A 13,815-nucleotide genomic window follows, 5' to 3' on the forward strand; every position below is an offset into this window, starting at 1 on the left:
CAGAGGAGGAGGCAGAGGAGGAGGCAGAGGAGGAGGCAGAGGAGGAGGCAGAGGAGGAGGCAGAGGAGGAGGCAGAGGAGGAGGCAGAGGAGGAGTGGTTTTCGAACATTTCAGGCATCTTCGGGGTACAGTTTCGCTTGTCTCTCCTTCCACTCCTCATAGTCCATCACATCGGCGTCCTTGTTCCTGGTCTCGGGGATGGTGAAGAAGGTAATGATGGCGCCCAAGACATTGCAGGCGAAAAACACCCATAGGACGTTGGCGAGCCCGATGATATTCGGCCCGCTGAGATAGTTGAACAGCAGTGCGGACAGGATGGCGCCCAGTTTTCCCACGGCGGCACTGGTGCCGTGCGCCAGCCCACGCACCCGTGAAGGATAGACTTCAGCCGGGATAATGAATGTCGTGGAGTTGGGACCGAAGTTGAAGAAGAACTGCAATTGCCAATACAGTTAAGAACTCATTGCGCAATTCAATGGACAATGTTTTGGCGTCAGACGTACCTGGGCGAAAGCGAAGCAGACGAATTTTCCCGCAGTCCCAAGATGGTCATAATCGCCAGCTATGATGGCAAACATCAACGCAACGATCAGGAACCCTTGGATCTGGATCCAGCGCCTGCCGAGCTTCTCGATAAAGTAAATGGTAAAGAAGTATCCGGGAACGTAGCCGGCGACGGCAATGATCAGGTTCCCAATTGCGTTCCGCATCAGCAGGTCGTACTCATTCTTGCCGGTGTTGAAGCCAATCTCATCGAGCAGAACGGATTGGTTCAAGTTCGTGCCATAGAATGCCACGTCGAGCAGGAACCATGTGGATGTCGTTCCCAGGAGGACCTTGAGGTGCTTCCATTTGCTGAAGTGAACAAAGAAAGCCTTGTATTTCGTGCGACCTTCGGTGCTGGACGTGGAGGTGAGTTTGTTTTCGTCGGCCGCGGTCGTCGTATCGATAGAAGAAAAAGGCCCGACACCCATTGAGACACTCGGGTTGCCGAGTGAGTCGAACTCCGGGTCCTGCGCAGGCTTTGAATTGTCGTGGTTTTTGGCTCCATTGGAATTCGGCGCGGCCGAGTGACCGTTCAGTTCGCGAGATTGCAGGTACTTCCTACCTTCGGGCATTGTAAGACGAAAGTAAAGTGTGGCGAAAGCCGGAACAAGGCCAAGGCCCATCTGGATTCGCCAAACAGCATCTAATTGGCCGTAGTGTCCTTCTGCACCCAGGGCGTGGCTGAACGACGCGAGAATGATGATTGTCGCAATGGAACCTGTGAGCGTGCCCTGAGAGACAAAAACCGAGTCAGTTGAAAAGGCACTTTTGAAATCACTGCACAACTTGCTCAACGCAGAGCTTCTGGCGTCCCGATAGCTCTTCAATGTCATGACTCACCCAACCCTGGTTAGAAAAGATCCATCCCAACAGTTGGCCACGCTTTGGCAGCAGGGACCTCTCTGACACGATGGATGCGGACATGGGATAATCGCCACCGATACCCACGCCCATAAGTATTCGAAAACAAAAGAGCCAAATCATCTTCAACGTTGGTGTTGGTATGTCGTTGGGCAAGCTGATGGTGAGGATAGTGCCAATTATCACGACGATTAGCTCCTTTCCGTAGACGAATTTTCGACCAAAAACGTCTCCGAGAAAGCCGAATGTCAGCTGTCCGATGATGTTGCCGATGTTGGAACCAGCATTGACGAGACCTCGGAGGAGAGGCGGATAATGAGGTTTACGACCATCCAGCCCTCCCCAGTATCTGAAATAAAGAATCACGTCTTAGTTGCTGGACGACCTCGAGAGCGTGTTGGTGGAGGGGAGAAGCTTACTCGTAAAGCCAGACTGGCGTCACCAGGTTAATGATGAACAGATCATAAGAATCAAGGAAGAAGCCAACGCTGTCAAATATATCATTAATTGTCGTTGATTTGTTTAGCCAGGCGAGTGGACCGTACCCAGTGATGGCAAACATCTTGAGGTCGCCCTTGGTCAAGTTCCACCTATTCTTCTTGGTAGCAGTATCCGAGGATTTCTTTTGATACTCCTCCTATTCAAACCGATGAGTTCAAAGAGCGGATGCAAAGGAGCCAAGGCAAGCTCACAAACGTCACCGGTCTCCCATCATCGTCTCTGCGCGCATAGCCATCGTCCTCCCACTTCATAGTGGACTATGGATAAGAGGATCGAGAAAAGAAGACCGGGGTTTCAAAGGGTAGTGGTGGTGTTTGTTGGAAGTTAGGAACGCCCAATTGTGTTTCGCAATAGGCATCAGATGGGTCCAAAAATCGTTTTTGTCGGCCTTGATCTCGAGCAGGACACTTTCCATTGACCTGTCGTCCGACGAAGGGCGGTAGTACATATAGTACAACGCCAAATGCATGCCATTATGCATAACTGTCGCCACAGACGGTATGCCATGACCGTGCAAAAAGAAAACATACTCAATAACTTCCTAAAAGCGCCACTGTGTGATTGTGTTGTCGAGGACTCGAGGTCGACACCAAGATCAGCATTGCAAAACGTGTTGTAGGAAACCCCATTGATTGAACCAGATCTAAAGGCCTCGTGGGCCTCGAGATTTCAGCGCTAGCCTATGGTGTGATGTATGATAGATAAAATATAGCAAGGGAGAGATCGCACAATAGCGCGTGAGGTTTTGGGTCGCCGGTGTCCAATTGCAAGGCGTGAGGCTGAACCTGGAAAAGGCTCGTAGTTACATGATAGCCGCACACAAGCGGAGTGACGTTATTGGACGGCATGAGTGCGACAAGGATAAGTATACGAGTCCAAGTAGAGTATCGAGTATAACAAGTACAAGTACAAGGCTGGGGGCTCTGGGAAGGCGTCAGCCTACAAGAACATATACTTGCATAACCAGTACCAGCCGGCGGCGCCGAGGGGACCCAGAACTGGGGAAGCCCCCAGGTGCTCTACTGTACTTGTGTAGAGCCCCTATTGCCCCTGCTTGGTAGGCCAAGGGCGGCCTAGTGACCCTCCACATCGTACTAACTTCAGTTCGTCTGGTAACGTGTGATGCCGATGTACGGCAACATTCGGCTATGGCTGGTTGACGGCTTTAAATTAAAAAGTACAGAGTATATTGGTCCATCACCCAGTGACAGCAGTTGCTTCACCCTCGTGCACTCCTCCGTTAATATCGACAGGCAGCTGGGAAATATATCCGTCCTCTCGTCCCAATCGTCTTCCGACCTGAACTGTCGCATGGGCAAACTTATATATATCGTACCATTTATTTGGCCCCTGAGACCGCTAGTTCATGTTACTTTGACCCTGAGTTTCTGCTGAAGGTCCCCTACTCATCTGCCCGAGAGTTTCCCTAGCTTGTATCTGACAAAATAAGCCTTTCTCTCCCTGAGGTATACCGTTCAGAAGGAGACAGGCGCACATGATCCAATGCGGCAAAGTCTGAGAAGGATTTATCCCCATGAGCAGACAATGGAACAACCACTTCGGGATCAATCACGTCATGTCAAGGATCGACCAACTTCGCCCGCTTTTCGCGGCCACTTGCTTCCGGCTCGCTCTTTCAATTGAGCGATGATCTGAGATCGCCTTAGGTTATATGTCTCTACAAGTATATTGTCGGACGTAACATCATGGACACCGAAGCCGCTGCGTCGGGATGGGATTATGCGCCTGACAAACTGCCCACTTCAGCACCCGGTCTCCTGCATAACATCCCGCCACCTTTGCTCTTTTAACCCCAGCACGGCTCTCATCTCCTCTTCCGCACGCTTCTTTAATCCCTCTCCTTCGGCTAGACGGTCATTGTCGATGATCTGCTTCGCCTGCTCCTCCCGCTTCTGAACCAGACTGAGCAGATCCGTCAATGCGCTATCATCCAGCCGTTTTCGTAAATCCGTACATATTCTGTGCCGCCAGTAAATCACCCCATCTTTACTCAACCCCCGATTTGAGAGATCACGCAGCCAACTCTCGACCTTGTCGCCGGTGACTCCAGAAGGGATCGAGATTCCTAAAATCGCATCCAGTATGTCAAGCATGATGAAGATGGTGTAGATGTTGGTGGGGTTGTGTCGACCGACCAAGCGCTGTGGATTGACGAGAAAATAAATCCGAAGTACGTTGACCACGGCTTCGTCCAAGGCCTGCTGCTTCAACCCTTCCAGAATGAGTCTCATCGCCATCTCGGGGAATTTGCCCGTGGTGTAGAGGGCGGGATATTCCAGGAAGCGCTCTGACTTGTCCATACCGGCGGCGGCCTTTCGAAAGGCGTCAAGGCTTCGTTTTTCTGGCGCGAGATGGCGTTCAACTGACTCCGTCCATTTGTCAAACTGGGTGGGGAGACTCGGTTGCTTAGCAGCTAGGTCAGTAGCGGCTTTAATATCCGAGAGGCATTTAGGACAGTTGCACGTAAAGAAGTAGTCCGCCATCAATTTCGCTCTCCGGGCTTTCGCCGACGCCGTGGGAACAATGTAGTAGTTGAGGAGCTCTTCACCTTGCTGGATGTCCCTCAGGGGAATGACGTGGATGAATGTCCGGCGTTCAGCGTCTGAGAGCCGCGTAGAGCTCATCCAGCGGCTGATCATGGTATGTTGAGGCCTGTGGACGGCCAGATTAGGTTCACAACTGTGGTTGAACTTGGCCACGAGAGGCTCCAACATAACCCCTATTCCCCCCTGGATCGGCGTAGGCAGCTCGGTCGCATTGGCCTTCATGATGAAAATGAGCCTCTGAATCGTCTCAATGCCCATGCTCGACGCGGCCAGATGTTTGATGCCTTCAGCCATGTCCGTCAGGTTTGACCGACCTCGCGCAGCAAGGATCTGTTCGTGTGAAACCAGCTGCGAGATGCGGCTCCATTCGTCGCTAGGCAGAACATCTCGGTCCTTGAGGAGTACTACCCGCAACACCGCCCTGAGAATGGCTGGGGGCAGGTTATTTTGCAGCTTTTTGAAGATCTTGCATTCGTACTTGTGATACGCATGCCAGGCGTCAACCTGGCAGTCTTTGCTGCAGAAGCGAGCAGAACGACAGCCGTTGCAGATCTTGAGATGGAGAGATGTTTGTCCATGTCCTGGGAGGGGAAGGGGACTCTCCGTGACAACGAGGCAATGATAGCACGTCATCGGTAAAAAGTCTGAGTCGATCGCCATCATGGCCGGGAAGTTTAATGAACAGATTGGGTCTTTCACGGACAAGAACTGTTTTGCGAAAACTCCTTGACCTTTCCCAGGTATCTGCTCGACTTTGAGGATGTTTTCATATCGGCTGTCGATATAAGACGCCTCCGGGGCATTGCGTTGTTGAATGAGCGAGTCAATAAGGGCGTCCAATTCAGCCATGGCCTGGACGTTACTCCTGCGTATCTGGGTGAGCTGTAGACAGTGGGGATTCGCAATGGACCAGAGACAGTTCAATATGGACGTCTTAGGATGCAACAAATCGCGCGGACTGCTTGTTAGACTGATTTCCGCGTATGCGTGCAATCTGGCTGGGAGTCATGATCGAGCCCGATTTCAGCTGAGGGATTGGCCCACAGCGTCAATTGGGCACTCGAATTTGATAGAATCTATGCCTTTTCGGTCAAATGATGCTTGGGCTGTTTGGGGGGAGTTCGGGATTTGACTGCGAAGAAATGTGCGGCCCGCCACGTGAGCTTACTTATGATCTTGGCTTGCCCTATTAACACAAGGCTCCTTTCCCTTGGTGGGCCTGGAGAGTTCGGCTACAGTGGCAACGTGTCTATCTAGATTACTCGCGGACCAAAAACCTAATTGCCATGTACGGTTTAGTCCTAGAGGGTGAGGCCACAAGCCTGCGACGATGGTTATCTGCTTGAAAAGCCTTGGGTAATAGAGGTCTCGGTGGTACCAGCTTTGATAGAGCTGAGAGGCATGCTTGTGTGAGCTGGACTCTTGTACTCTTTCTGCAAAGTTCAGCAATAATGCAAGGCTGCTTGAAATTCGACAACTCACATTCTGGCTTCCACAGTCATGAGAGCTGTCTCGACCCAGTCTCATAATTCGCCAAAAGGCAGCGCCCCCTACGCCAGGGGGAGCGAATCTGCTTCAGGGAGGTCGCCGTGGTGGTCTTCGCGACTAGGGTCCGTCCATACCCAGGCAGAGGATTTCATCTCCTGTTTCCATGAGTTGACTCGAGTCCCATCCGGGGCTCCATTAACCTGATGGTTTCGTGGTATCCCCTCCTCGGCCCTATTCTACATTATTCGATGGAAGCATTTCTTCGTTGCCAGGGTCCATCCTCTGGACTTTTCTCAATCGTCCAGATAAGACAGGAGCCAGAATCAGCGCTCTGAAACACAATCCTGGGTGCCCTGTATGATGCTCTCTGGCCACGCAAGCCACTGGTCCCACCGCTTCCCCAAATATTGATGGATTTGACTCAACAGTCGAATACCTGCGTGCCCAATAGCCCATGAATGCCTCCGTCGATGGAGCACCACCGCGTAGTGTGCCAGAAGAACAAGCGCTTCAGGCTTGCGCTGATCGATGAGGTCAGTGAACGGCTCAGACAATGTCACTAGCCAGCTGAACGCCTGGTGTGTGGATGCTGACGGTTGATCTAGAGCGTTTTCGCTATCGAAATTTGTCTGCAACATGTCTAGGGACGCTAGGCATGTTGCAATGGATGAGTCGCTGAGGTCCGCGTGGTCTAGCATTGCGCGCAACGCTTCGCACTCCCCGCGCGATTCTTTAGGACTTTGTTGGTGCTCCTCCGATTCCATGATGATCGGCCCAATCTCACTCTTGACCAGAGTCCCAAACCAGGAGCGGATGACAAAGTTAATACCGCGCAGGAGGCGGATACAACCGACTAGTCTTTCGAGGAAGCTGCCAAAGTCGGTCTCGGGCTGCTGCGTGAAGATCTCCCAGAAAACATGAAGAGCAATCAAGTGCGAGAATAACAAGACGTCCAGACAGTTCGACGCGTCAACCCTGCACAGAATGTCGCGATAGCCAGCGAGCGCCGCAGCCTGTTGATTGGCTGCGATATCTAGATAGTAAGCAGTCGCCTGAGGTCTCTGAAGCGTCATATGGCATGCGGACAAAGCGATGATCTGGTCCAGTAAGAAATGCTGTTTGAAAGATCGCTCAATGATGATGCGACGATAGAGCTCGACCTGTCCTGGATCGATAGCGATTGTGGTGCATGTTTTGGTGATGAATAGATAAAACAGCTCAATGTGGTCGACGTTGGATCCTGCTCCAGATGAACCAGGGCTCAGCGGCGGCAAGCTGCTGGCAGGACTACCTACGAGTGGTTGTTGATGTCCGCGTGACGCTTGGTCTGTGCGTCGAGACGCGGGTATTGAAGTCCCCTGTGAGGGAGCCACCCTGTATATACATTCTCTCTTGGAAAAGGCGCATTTCCCGCACACCGGTCGCTCCTCGTTACATTTCAGATGCCGTTGTTTGCAGGTCTCACAGCCGGCACGCGATTTTGTGGTGGATCTCCTTGGCATGTCGTGAAAGGGAAGAGTTGAGCATGAGACTAAAAATGGTGCTATCTTGGGCAAATTTGCGCCGGGATTGACGAGGTATGTTAGATTTGAAGTTCCTTGGGCTAGAAGGGCACCACAGGCCTGCTAGTCCAAAGCCCCCCATTCAGAGGAACGAGAGCTCGGTAAAAATGAAAGAGGAGAAGCTAGCCGCCGCGCAGATGGCTACTATGAATGGACTGGTAAGGAGAGAAAGTCTAGGGTTGGATGGGGGACAAACGAGAGTGCACCGCTGTGGGACAGTGAGGTCGTGATAGATGTAAGAGGGCAGTATGGTGTTGGGTAAACGACTCGGTATGAAGGGAGAACGTCTGCGGGCACAAGCAGGCGTAGAGTAACGCCAAGCCGCTAATGGCCCAACACTCGCATTGCCAAGATATACCGCACGCTAACCCCAAATTAGGTTTTAAGTGAAGCGGCTATCGATTCCCCAAACTTCAACGTGGCTGCCTAGCCTTGGCGACCCAAATACCCAGAAATGACACCATGCGCCGGCACCACGAAGCAAGTCTCGTTTACGTACCACCCCTATCCACTGTTTCCTCCGCCAACATTCCTATACTTCCTTCCCCGTATCTGCCCTCGTCTGTAGCTCAACCATTAGCGGAGGCTTCTCCCACAGCGCAAAAGTGCGCTGACTCTCTGTCCACCCTTGACTTTGCGGAGCGAGCCTCAGGTCAAAATTCCAGAGAACATGCGCCAGGATGAGGCGCATCTCATGGTAAGCCAGATTGCGGCCGATGCAGTCTCTTGGACCGGTGCTAAAAGGCTTGAACGCGTCACGTTGGTCATGGGAAAAAGGAGAAGCTGGATCTCCCTGCACCCCTGGAAGCCAGCGTTCCGGACAGAAATCTCTGGCACGGTGGAAGTTGGTGTCGGAGTGATAAGCAGACATATGGTGGACTCCGACGCATGTCTATGAAAACATCAGCGAAATGGCGCGACATCTATCTATCTGAAGGCTCACTCACTCTTTCAGGGATGTCGTATCCGTCTACTATCGTCACTTGGCCAGGCGGTGTATGGCGAAACAGAACCGTCGGAACTGGTGGAAACAGGCGCAAAGCTTCTTCGAGACAAGCAAGCATATACGGCAGTCTACTGCTGGCCGTCTTAAAAGATATTTCCTTGCTGCTTCGGAATGCACTGCGGACTTCCATGACACATTTTCCGAGGGCCTCCGGCGTGCTGAGAAGAAGGTAAGTGACGCCACAGAGCAGAGTGGCTGTTGTCTCGGAGCCTGCCACGATCAAGGTGTCTGCATTGGTCACAAGCTCATCATTGCTGAGCCCGTGTTCCTGACCCTGCGAGCGCATCATACAGTCGATAAAGTCGCCTCGATGCTCCCGATCCTTTTTCTCAAGTCGCCTTGTCACCAAGACTTTGACGAGGTCCAAGTGCTTTTGGCGAGATTGCTGGATTTTCTCTCCGGCCACAAGAAGGAAAATTTTGGATAGCAAAGGTGAGGCGTTTGCAAGCACGAGGATCGGGAAGAGTCGCATCATTCGCTCAATGTTGGTCACCCATGCGTTTTGTTTGCCTGCTTTCAGACCATCGAAAGACTCTCCGAATGCAAGGTCGCCGATGAGATCAAAGGTCGTGAACGTATACCACTGCACCATATTGGTCTGCCGTCCTTCTGCAGCCACTCGACAAAGCTTGTCAATGAGCAAGTCGACATATACCTGGATGAGATGCTCTTGTTGCTCGAGCGCTTTATTCGAAAATGCCGGCAGCATTGCCCTTCGAAATCGAAAGTGGGTTCTGGCATCTGCAGAGATGATGTCGCTCGGGCGACCACTGTCGCCGTGTCCGGTACCCTTGGGGAAAACCTTTGGAAGCTCTGCATGTCCGTGTCCGTATATGTCCCTCCAGGATTGACCAGATGTGAAGGTGAGTTCATTTGGCCCCAGTCGAACGACGTTGCCGTATATTCGGTGGTACTCCCGGATCTGAAAGTCGAGCTGCCCTCGAAGTTGCGCGATGCTTTTGAGAATGGGAAAAGCGATCCATAATTTCGGTCCGTCGAATCTGCGGAGAGGATGGAGGTAGAGATTGTGTATGGCCAGCAATATGCTCCAGCCGACATTCGCGGCTGCCAGTGACAGAAGAATGCACAAGATCCCTTGCCAGGACACAATACGAATATGCTCGCTAGCCACAACCTTTAACATCGTGTGGGCAGAATCAAGTTGATTCACTGCTCGTGTTCAACGGACACAAATCGATCTCTACTATGTAAAAGGGATTTATACGCCGAGCCGATGCGCGGAGGAACTTTATGCTTACCTCTACGTTATCCATGATGGCCAAGCCAACAATGTGGTTATCTCAAATTGCAGGCTGGACAATGGTGCCCATGTTAGACTTTGGGGCAGCCCGGATCCACGCTCGTGTTCGTATACCCGTGTTCGGAGTTAGAACTGTGTCAGACTCCTTTCAGACTAAGCAAGGATGGTCGCATTCAACAACTTAGATCCACAGTGACTATAGCCAACTATGTCCCGGGCTTTGACTTCCGCCCCTGCCCTGCCATGCGAAATCGTTTGATCGGCTAGGAGCCGTTATCGACGCAGAACACCAAGTCTCCAGGTGATCGTAGTCTTAAAATGTTGGTCTGTGGGCCGGTAACCGCACGTTGACGAAGACTACCGACACCAACTCCTTTTCACTGGCATTCTCTCATACTCAGTCATCGTTTGCACCATGGTTGATGCTCAAGCAAACTCTGTGAAGGTCGAAGAATTCAGATTAGAAGCAGCATTGACAAGCTGTGAAAAAGCTAACTGGCCTAGGGAATCGGAAGAAAACGACACGGCTGGCCAAACCAGTGTTCAAAACATCGATGGCAACGGACACGACGAACCCCGACCTAATATTTATGACGATGATGTTGAGAAGGGGCGAGGAGGTGTTGGAGATGAGACTAAGACGAACCCTGGGTTTCTCGTCGGCTGGGACGAGCCTGAGGACAAAGATCCAGCGAACCCGTTAAACTGGACGCCTCTACGAAAATGGGGCATCATCGCTGTTTTGTCCTCGATCACATTCTTGACGTGAGCACGGCGTAGCTGCAACGTCGAGGAAACCTTGCCGCTAACACTCTCAGGCCGCTCGCGTCATCGATGTTCGCACCCGGTGTACCCCAAGTCATGAACGACTTCGGTAACGACTCGTCTATCCTCGCAACCTTTGTCGTGTCGATTTTCGTGCTCGGCTTTGCGATCGGTCCGCTGCTACTGGCCCCTTTAAGTGAGATAATTGGCAGGACAGTGGTCTATCATGTATGCAATGTTGGGTTCATTGGGTTCAACGTTGCTTGCGCTCTTGCCGCCAACATGGATATGTTGGTGGCTTTTCGCTTCGTCGCTGGTTTCGTTGGAGTGGCTGCCATAACATGCGGAAGTGGCTCTATTGCGGACATGATACCTCAAAAAGAAAGAGGCAGAGCGATGGCCGCTTGGTCAATGGGTCCTTTGCTGGGACCAATTTTGGGACCTGTCGCCGGAGGATTCTTGGTCCAAGCCAAAGGATGGCGGTGGTCCTTCTGGTAAGACTCCTTGATATTTTGGTCTCTCTCACGCGGGTGGGATACTGCTCGGCGATTAGCTGTGAGCGGCCGCATATTGCATTTTATCCCTCAAGATTGCTCAGCCTCACTCAATCGAAACTGACTAAAGGTATTTTTGCATAGGGTCATAGCAATATGCGTATGTCGAGCCTCAATCTAATCTCATTGCACAAACCATGAACCACTAACCCTCGGCCAGGCTGCTGCAGTGACCGTGGCTGCTTTCCTTGTCCTTCGAGAGTCGTACGCTCCAGTGTTGCTCGCGAGAAAAGCCCGCGAACTCAGGGAAAAAAGGGGCAATCCACTGTATCGCTCGAAGCTGGACAATGGAGAGACTCAGAAACAGTTGTGGACCCGATCGCTTGTCCGGCCCGCCAAAATGCTTCTGCTATCACCGATTGTCAGCCTCATGAGCGTTTATGTGGCAGTGATGTATGGTCTGCTGTATATTCTTTTCACCACATTCACCTTTGTCTACCAGGATCAGTACGGATTTTCCGCTTCGTCGGCTGGACTCTCGTTCCTAGGGGCTGGGATCGGCACGCTCCTGGGGTTGTTCTTCGTTGGAGTTGTCAGCGATCGCGTCGTCAAAAAAGCAATCGCCATCCGTGGTTCAGCAATGCCGGAGGATCGCTTGCCCTGGATCGTTATTGTCCCAGCCGGGCTATGCCTTCCCGTAGGTCTCTTCATATATGGCTGGGGTGTGGATCGGCGAGTCCATTGGATCGTCCCCATGATCGGCAACGCCATCACAGGATTCGGTATGATGGGGGAGCTCATGTGCATTCAAACATACCTTGTTGATGCATTTACGAGTCACGCAGCCAGCGCCATCGCGGCCAATGCAGTCTTGCGAAGCCTCTTGGGAGCCCTTCTGCCGCTCTGTGGTCTCAAGGTATATAATGCTCTAGGATTTGGTTGGGGTAATTCTTTGCTGGGGTTTATCGCCTTGGCCCTCGCACCACTCCCGGTGTTTTTTAAGCTCTACGGCCAGAGGATTCGCGAAAATCCCCGGTGGCAGGTCAAGTTCTAGTAACGGAGACTTCCATAGCTTGAAGATCCATATTGTGAATCTTGGACTTGCTACGTGAGTTGTGGTGGCATCCAGAACCCTGTTTCGAACCGCCGGTGTCGATCATTTCGGACGTGGGATATGGAACAAATGCAATGGTTGAATCGTCATTCTGGAGGCATTTGCGATTGACCGACATTGGTGACAAATGCTGTAACAAAATGGCCGTGAATCACAGCTGATAAAATGATGGGCTACAAGCCGCGATAGGCTGATGTTTCGAGGATGGACGTGGTCTAGTTGATCTGTCGATCAGGGCAGTCTCCGAACACGAGAAGTCCGAGGGAGGGTCTTCAGATCCGCGAGCCAAGCCTCGTGTCCGTATTCATTCCGAGCAGCCCTTGGAGTTTCAAATGACGAAGCTACCGGCCCATCAACACTAGGATGCGGCTTTCAAAATAAATGCTTCTCTTGGATGAGTGGTAATTATGTCCATTGGACTGACATGCCATTTGCCATGGCCTTCCTGCTGCTGCTGCCCGATCGAGTCCGCCTGCCCCGTTTTCGTGAGTTTGGCCGAATTCTTGGCAAGGCTCCATCTTCAGGGGAAGGCGAGATGGCACAGCCCTACCCCTACACTACGACTGTTGAAGCTTTTGCTGCAGCGACAACGCTATCTGCTTCAGCCTTGTAAAAAAACAAAAAACAAAAATATTGCTGCCTGGGCATCATACCTTGTAATTGGCATCTGTAGACGGACTACCTCGTACCCGGGGGCCCGCGGGTGTCGATGCAACAGTGGTTAGATAGGGCTTTTGGCAAAGGCCGTGCGCCCGGGCTATCTTTAGGTGATGCACACGAATATCGCAAAGCTTACAGAGTTGCAATAGTCACAATATGCGCATGTTTGAGAGGGATAAGAAGGGACCCCAAGGCCCGGCCAAAATCCACCACCTCCTTCTCGGCACTCTCTTCAACGATTGAGGGAGAATTATCCAGATCGCCTTTCACCTTTTCAAAATTCTAGTCCGATTCTCTGACAGAGAGCATACAATGGCCTTCTTCGACCCTCGATACAAGCTCCGAGTGCACATCCTGCAGATTATCCTTGTCCATGTTATCATTGGTGTCGCGGCACCGCGGCTCTTCATGAAAAACCAGCCAAGAACTCGGGCGACTACCATCTCGTTGGCCATGGTGAGTGGGATATCATATCCCTTTCCCTGTTTCCCCAGTTTTGGCTGTACCCACGCTGATCATCTTGTGATTCTTGCTGATATATAGGGAGGCAAATCCATGATCATCGTCTGGTACCAGATCCTGACGGAGCACGTCGCCCGTTTTCGCAGGTGGAGAAGTCTCAAGGCCTACGCGATTCTCAACGGCCTGGAAGTCGTTTTTTGGGCCGCAGTTGTGTTCCTGGTCATCCAGGCGAATATCCAACGCTGCGTCGGGACTGGATGTACCCTCAGCTGGATCGCCCTCGGATTTGCAGTCCTCACAACGTTTGTCGTGACACCCCCAAGTCATGAATAGGAGCTGACGCCGACAAATCTGCAGGCTTGTTGCCGTGTACATGGCTATCCTGTCGTGTTTCGAATACCGAGTGTTTCGTCAGCAGAAGCATTCCAAGATCCGAAGCAATCCAGAGGATGGTCTACCCCTGGCTAGTGGACAAAAATGAGGTTTCTGTGCCGAGAATGTGAGTTTGAAGAAAAGGATATTGTCCCT

At 51.9% G+C, this 13,815-nt stretch overlaps 6 protein-coding genes across 6 annotated transcripts; 2 read left to right on the top strand and 4 right to left on the bottom strand.

Annotated features, from left to right (window-relative positions):
* Nucleotides 1-110: 110 nt before the first annotated feature.
* Nucleotides 111-2,159, bottom strand: Z519_04212 (phosphate:H+ symporter; the record flags this gene model as incomplete). Its single annotated transcript, XM_016761958.1, has 6 exons — nucleotides 111-434; nucleotides 504-1,277; nucleotides 1,387-1,756; nucleotides 1,827-1,895; nucleotides 1,953-2,044; nucleotides 2,100-2,159. 6 exons carry the CDS (start codon nucleotides 2,157-2,159, stop codon nucleotides 111-113), a joined length of 1,689 nt encoding a protein of 562 aa, XP_016622296.1.
* Nucleotides 2,160-3,671: 1,512 nt separating this feature from the next.
* Z519_04213 (uncharacterized protein) lies at nucleotides 3,672-5,324 on the bottom strand (the record flags this gene model as incomplete). Its single annotated transcript, XM_016761959.1, has 1 exon — nucleotides 3,672-5,324. One exon carries the CDS (start codon nucleotides 5,322-5,324, stop codon nucleotides 3,672-3,674), a length of 1,653 nt encoding a protein of 550 aa, XP_016622297.1.
* A 962-nt stretch (nucleotides 5,325-6,286) lies between these two features.
* On the bottom strand, nucleotides 6,287-7,465 carry Z519_04214 (uncharacterized protein; the record flags this gene model as incomplete). The annotated part of the gene is made up of 1 exon (XM_016761960.1): nucleotides 6,287-7,465. One exon carries the CDS (start codon nucleotides 7,463-7,465, stop codon nucleotides 6,287-6,289), a length of 1,179 nt encoding a protein of 392 aa, XP_016622298.1.
* Nucleotides 7,466-8,057: 592 nt separating this feature from the next.
* Z519_04215 (uncharacterized protein) lies at nucleotides 8,058-9,675 on the bottom strand (the record flags this gene model as incomplete). The annotated part of the gene is made up of 2 exons (XM_016761961.1): nucleotides 8,058-8,417; nucleotides 8,473-9,675. 2 exons carry the CDS (start codon nucleotides 9,673-9,675, stop codon nucleotides 8,058-8,060), a joined length of 1,563 nt encoding a protein of 520 aa, XP_016622299.1.
* A 532-nt stretch (nucleotides 9,676-10,207) lies between these two features.
* Nucleotides 10,208-12,105, top strand: Z519_04216 (uncharacterized protein; the record flags this gene model as incomplete). Its single annotated transcript, XM_016761962.1, has 4 exons — nucleotides 10,208-10,557; nucleotides 10,611-11,051; nucleotides 11,196-11,211; nucleotides 11,272-12,105. The coding sequence occupies 4 exons, from the start codon at nucleotides 10,208-10,210 to the stop codon at nucleotides 12,103-12,105; spliced, it is 1,641 nt and encodes a 546-aa protein (XP_016622300.1).
* Nucleotides 12,106-13,137: 1,032 nt separating this feature from the next.
* Nucleotides 13,138-13,620, top strand: Z519_04217 (uncharacterized protein; the record flags this gene model as incomplete). Its single annotated transcript, XM_016761963.1, has 2 exons — nucleotides 13,138-13,281; nucleotides 13,369-13,620. The coding sequence occupies 2 exons, from the start codon at nucleotides 13,138-13,140 to the stop codon at nucleotides 13,618-13,620; spliced, it is 396 nt and encodes a 131-aa protein (XP_016622301.1).
* Between the last annotated feature and the right edge of the window lie 195 nt (nucleotides 13,621-13,815).

Source organism: Cladophialophora bantiana, assembly GCF_000835475.1.
Source record: "Cladophialophora bantiana CBS 173.52 unplaced genomic scaffold supercont1.5, whole genome shotgun sequence".
Classification (NCBI taxonomy): domain Eukaryota; kingdom Fungi; phylum Ascomycota; class Eurotiomycetes; order Chaetothyriales; family Herpotrichiellaceae; genus Cladophialophora; species Cladophialophora bantiana.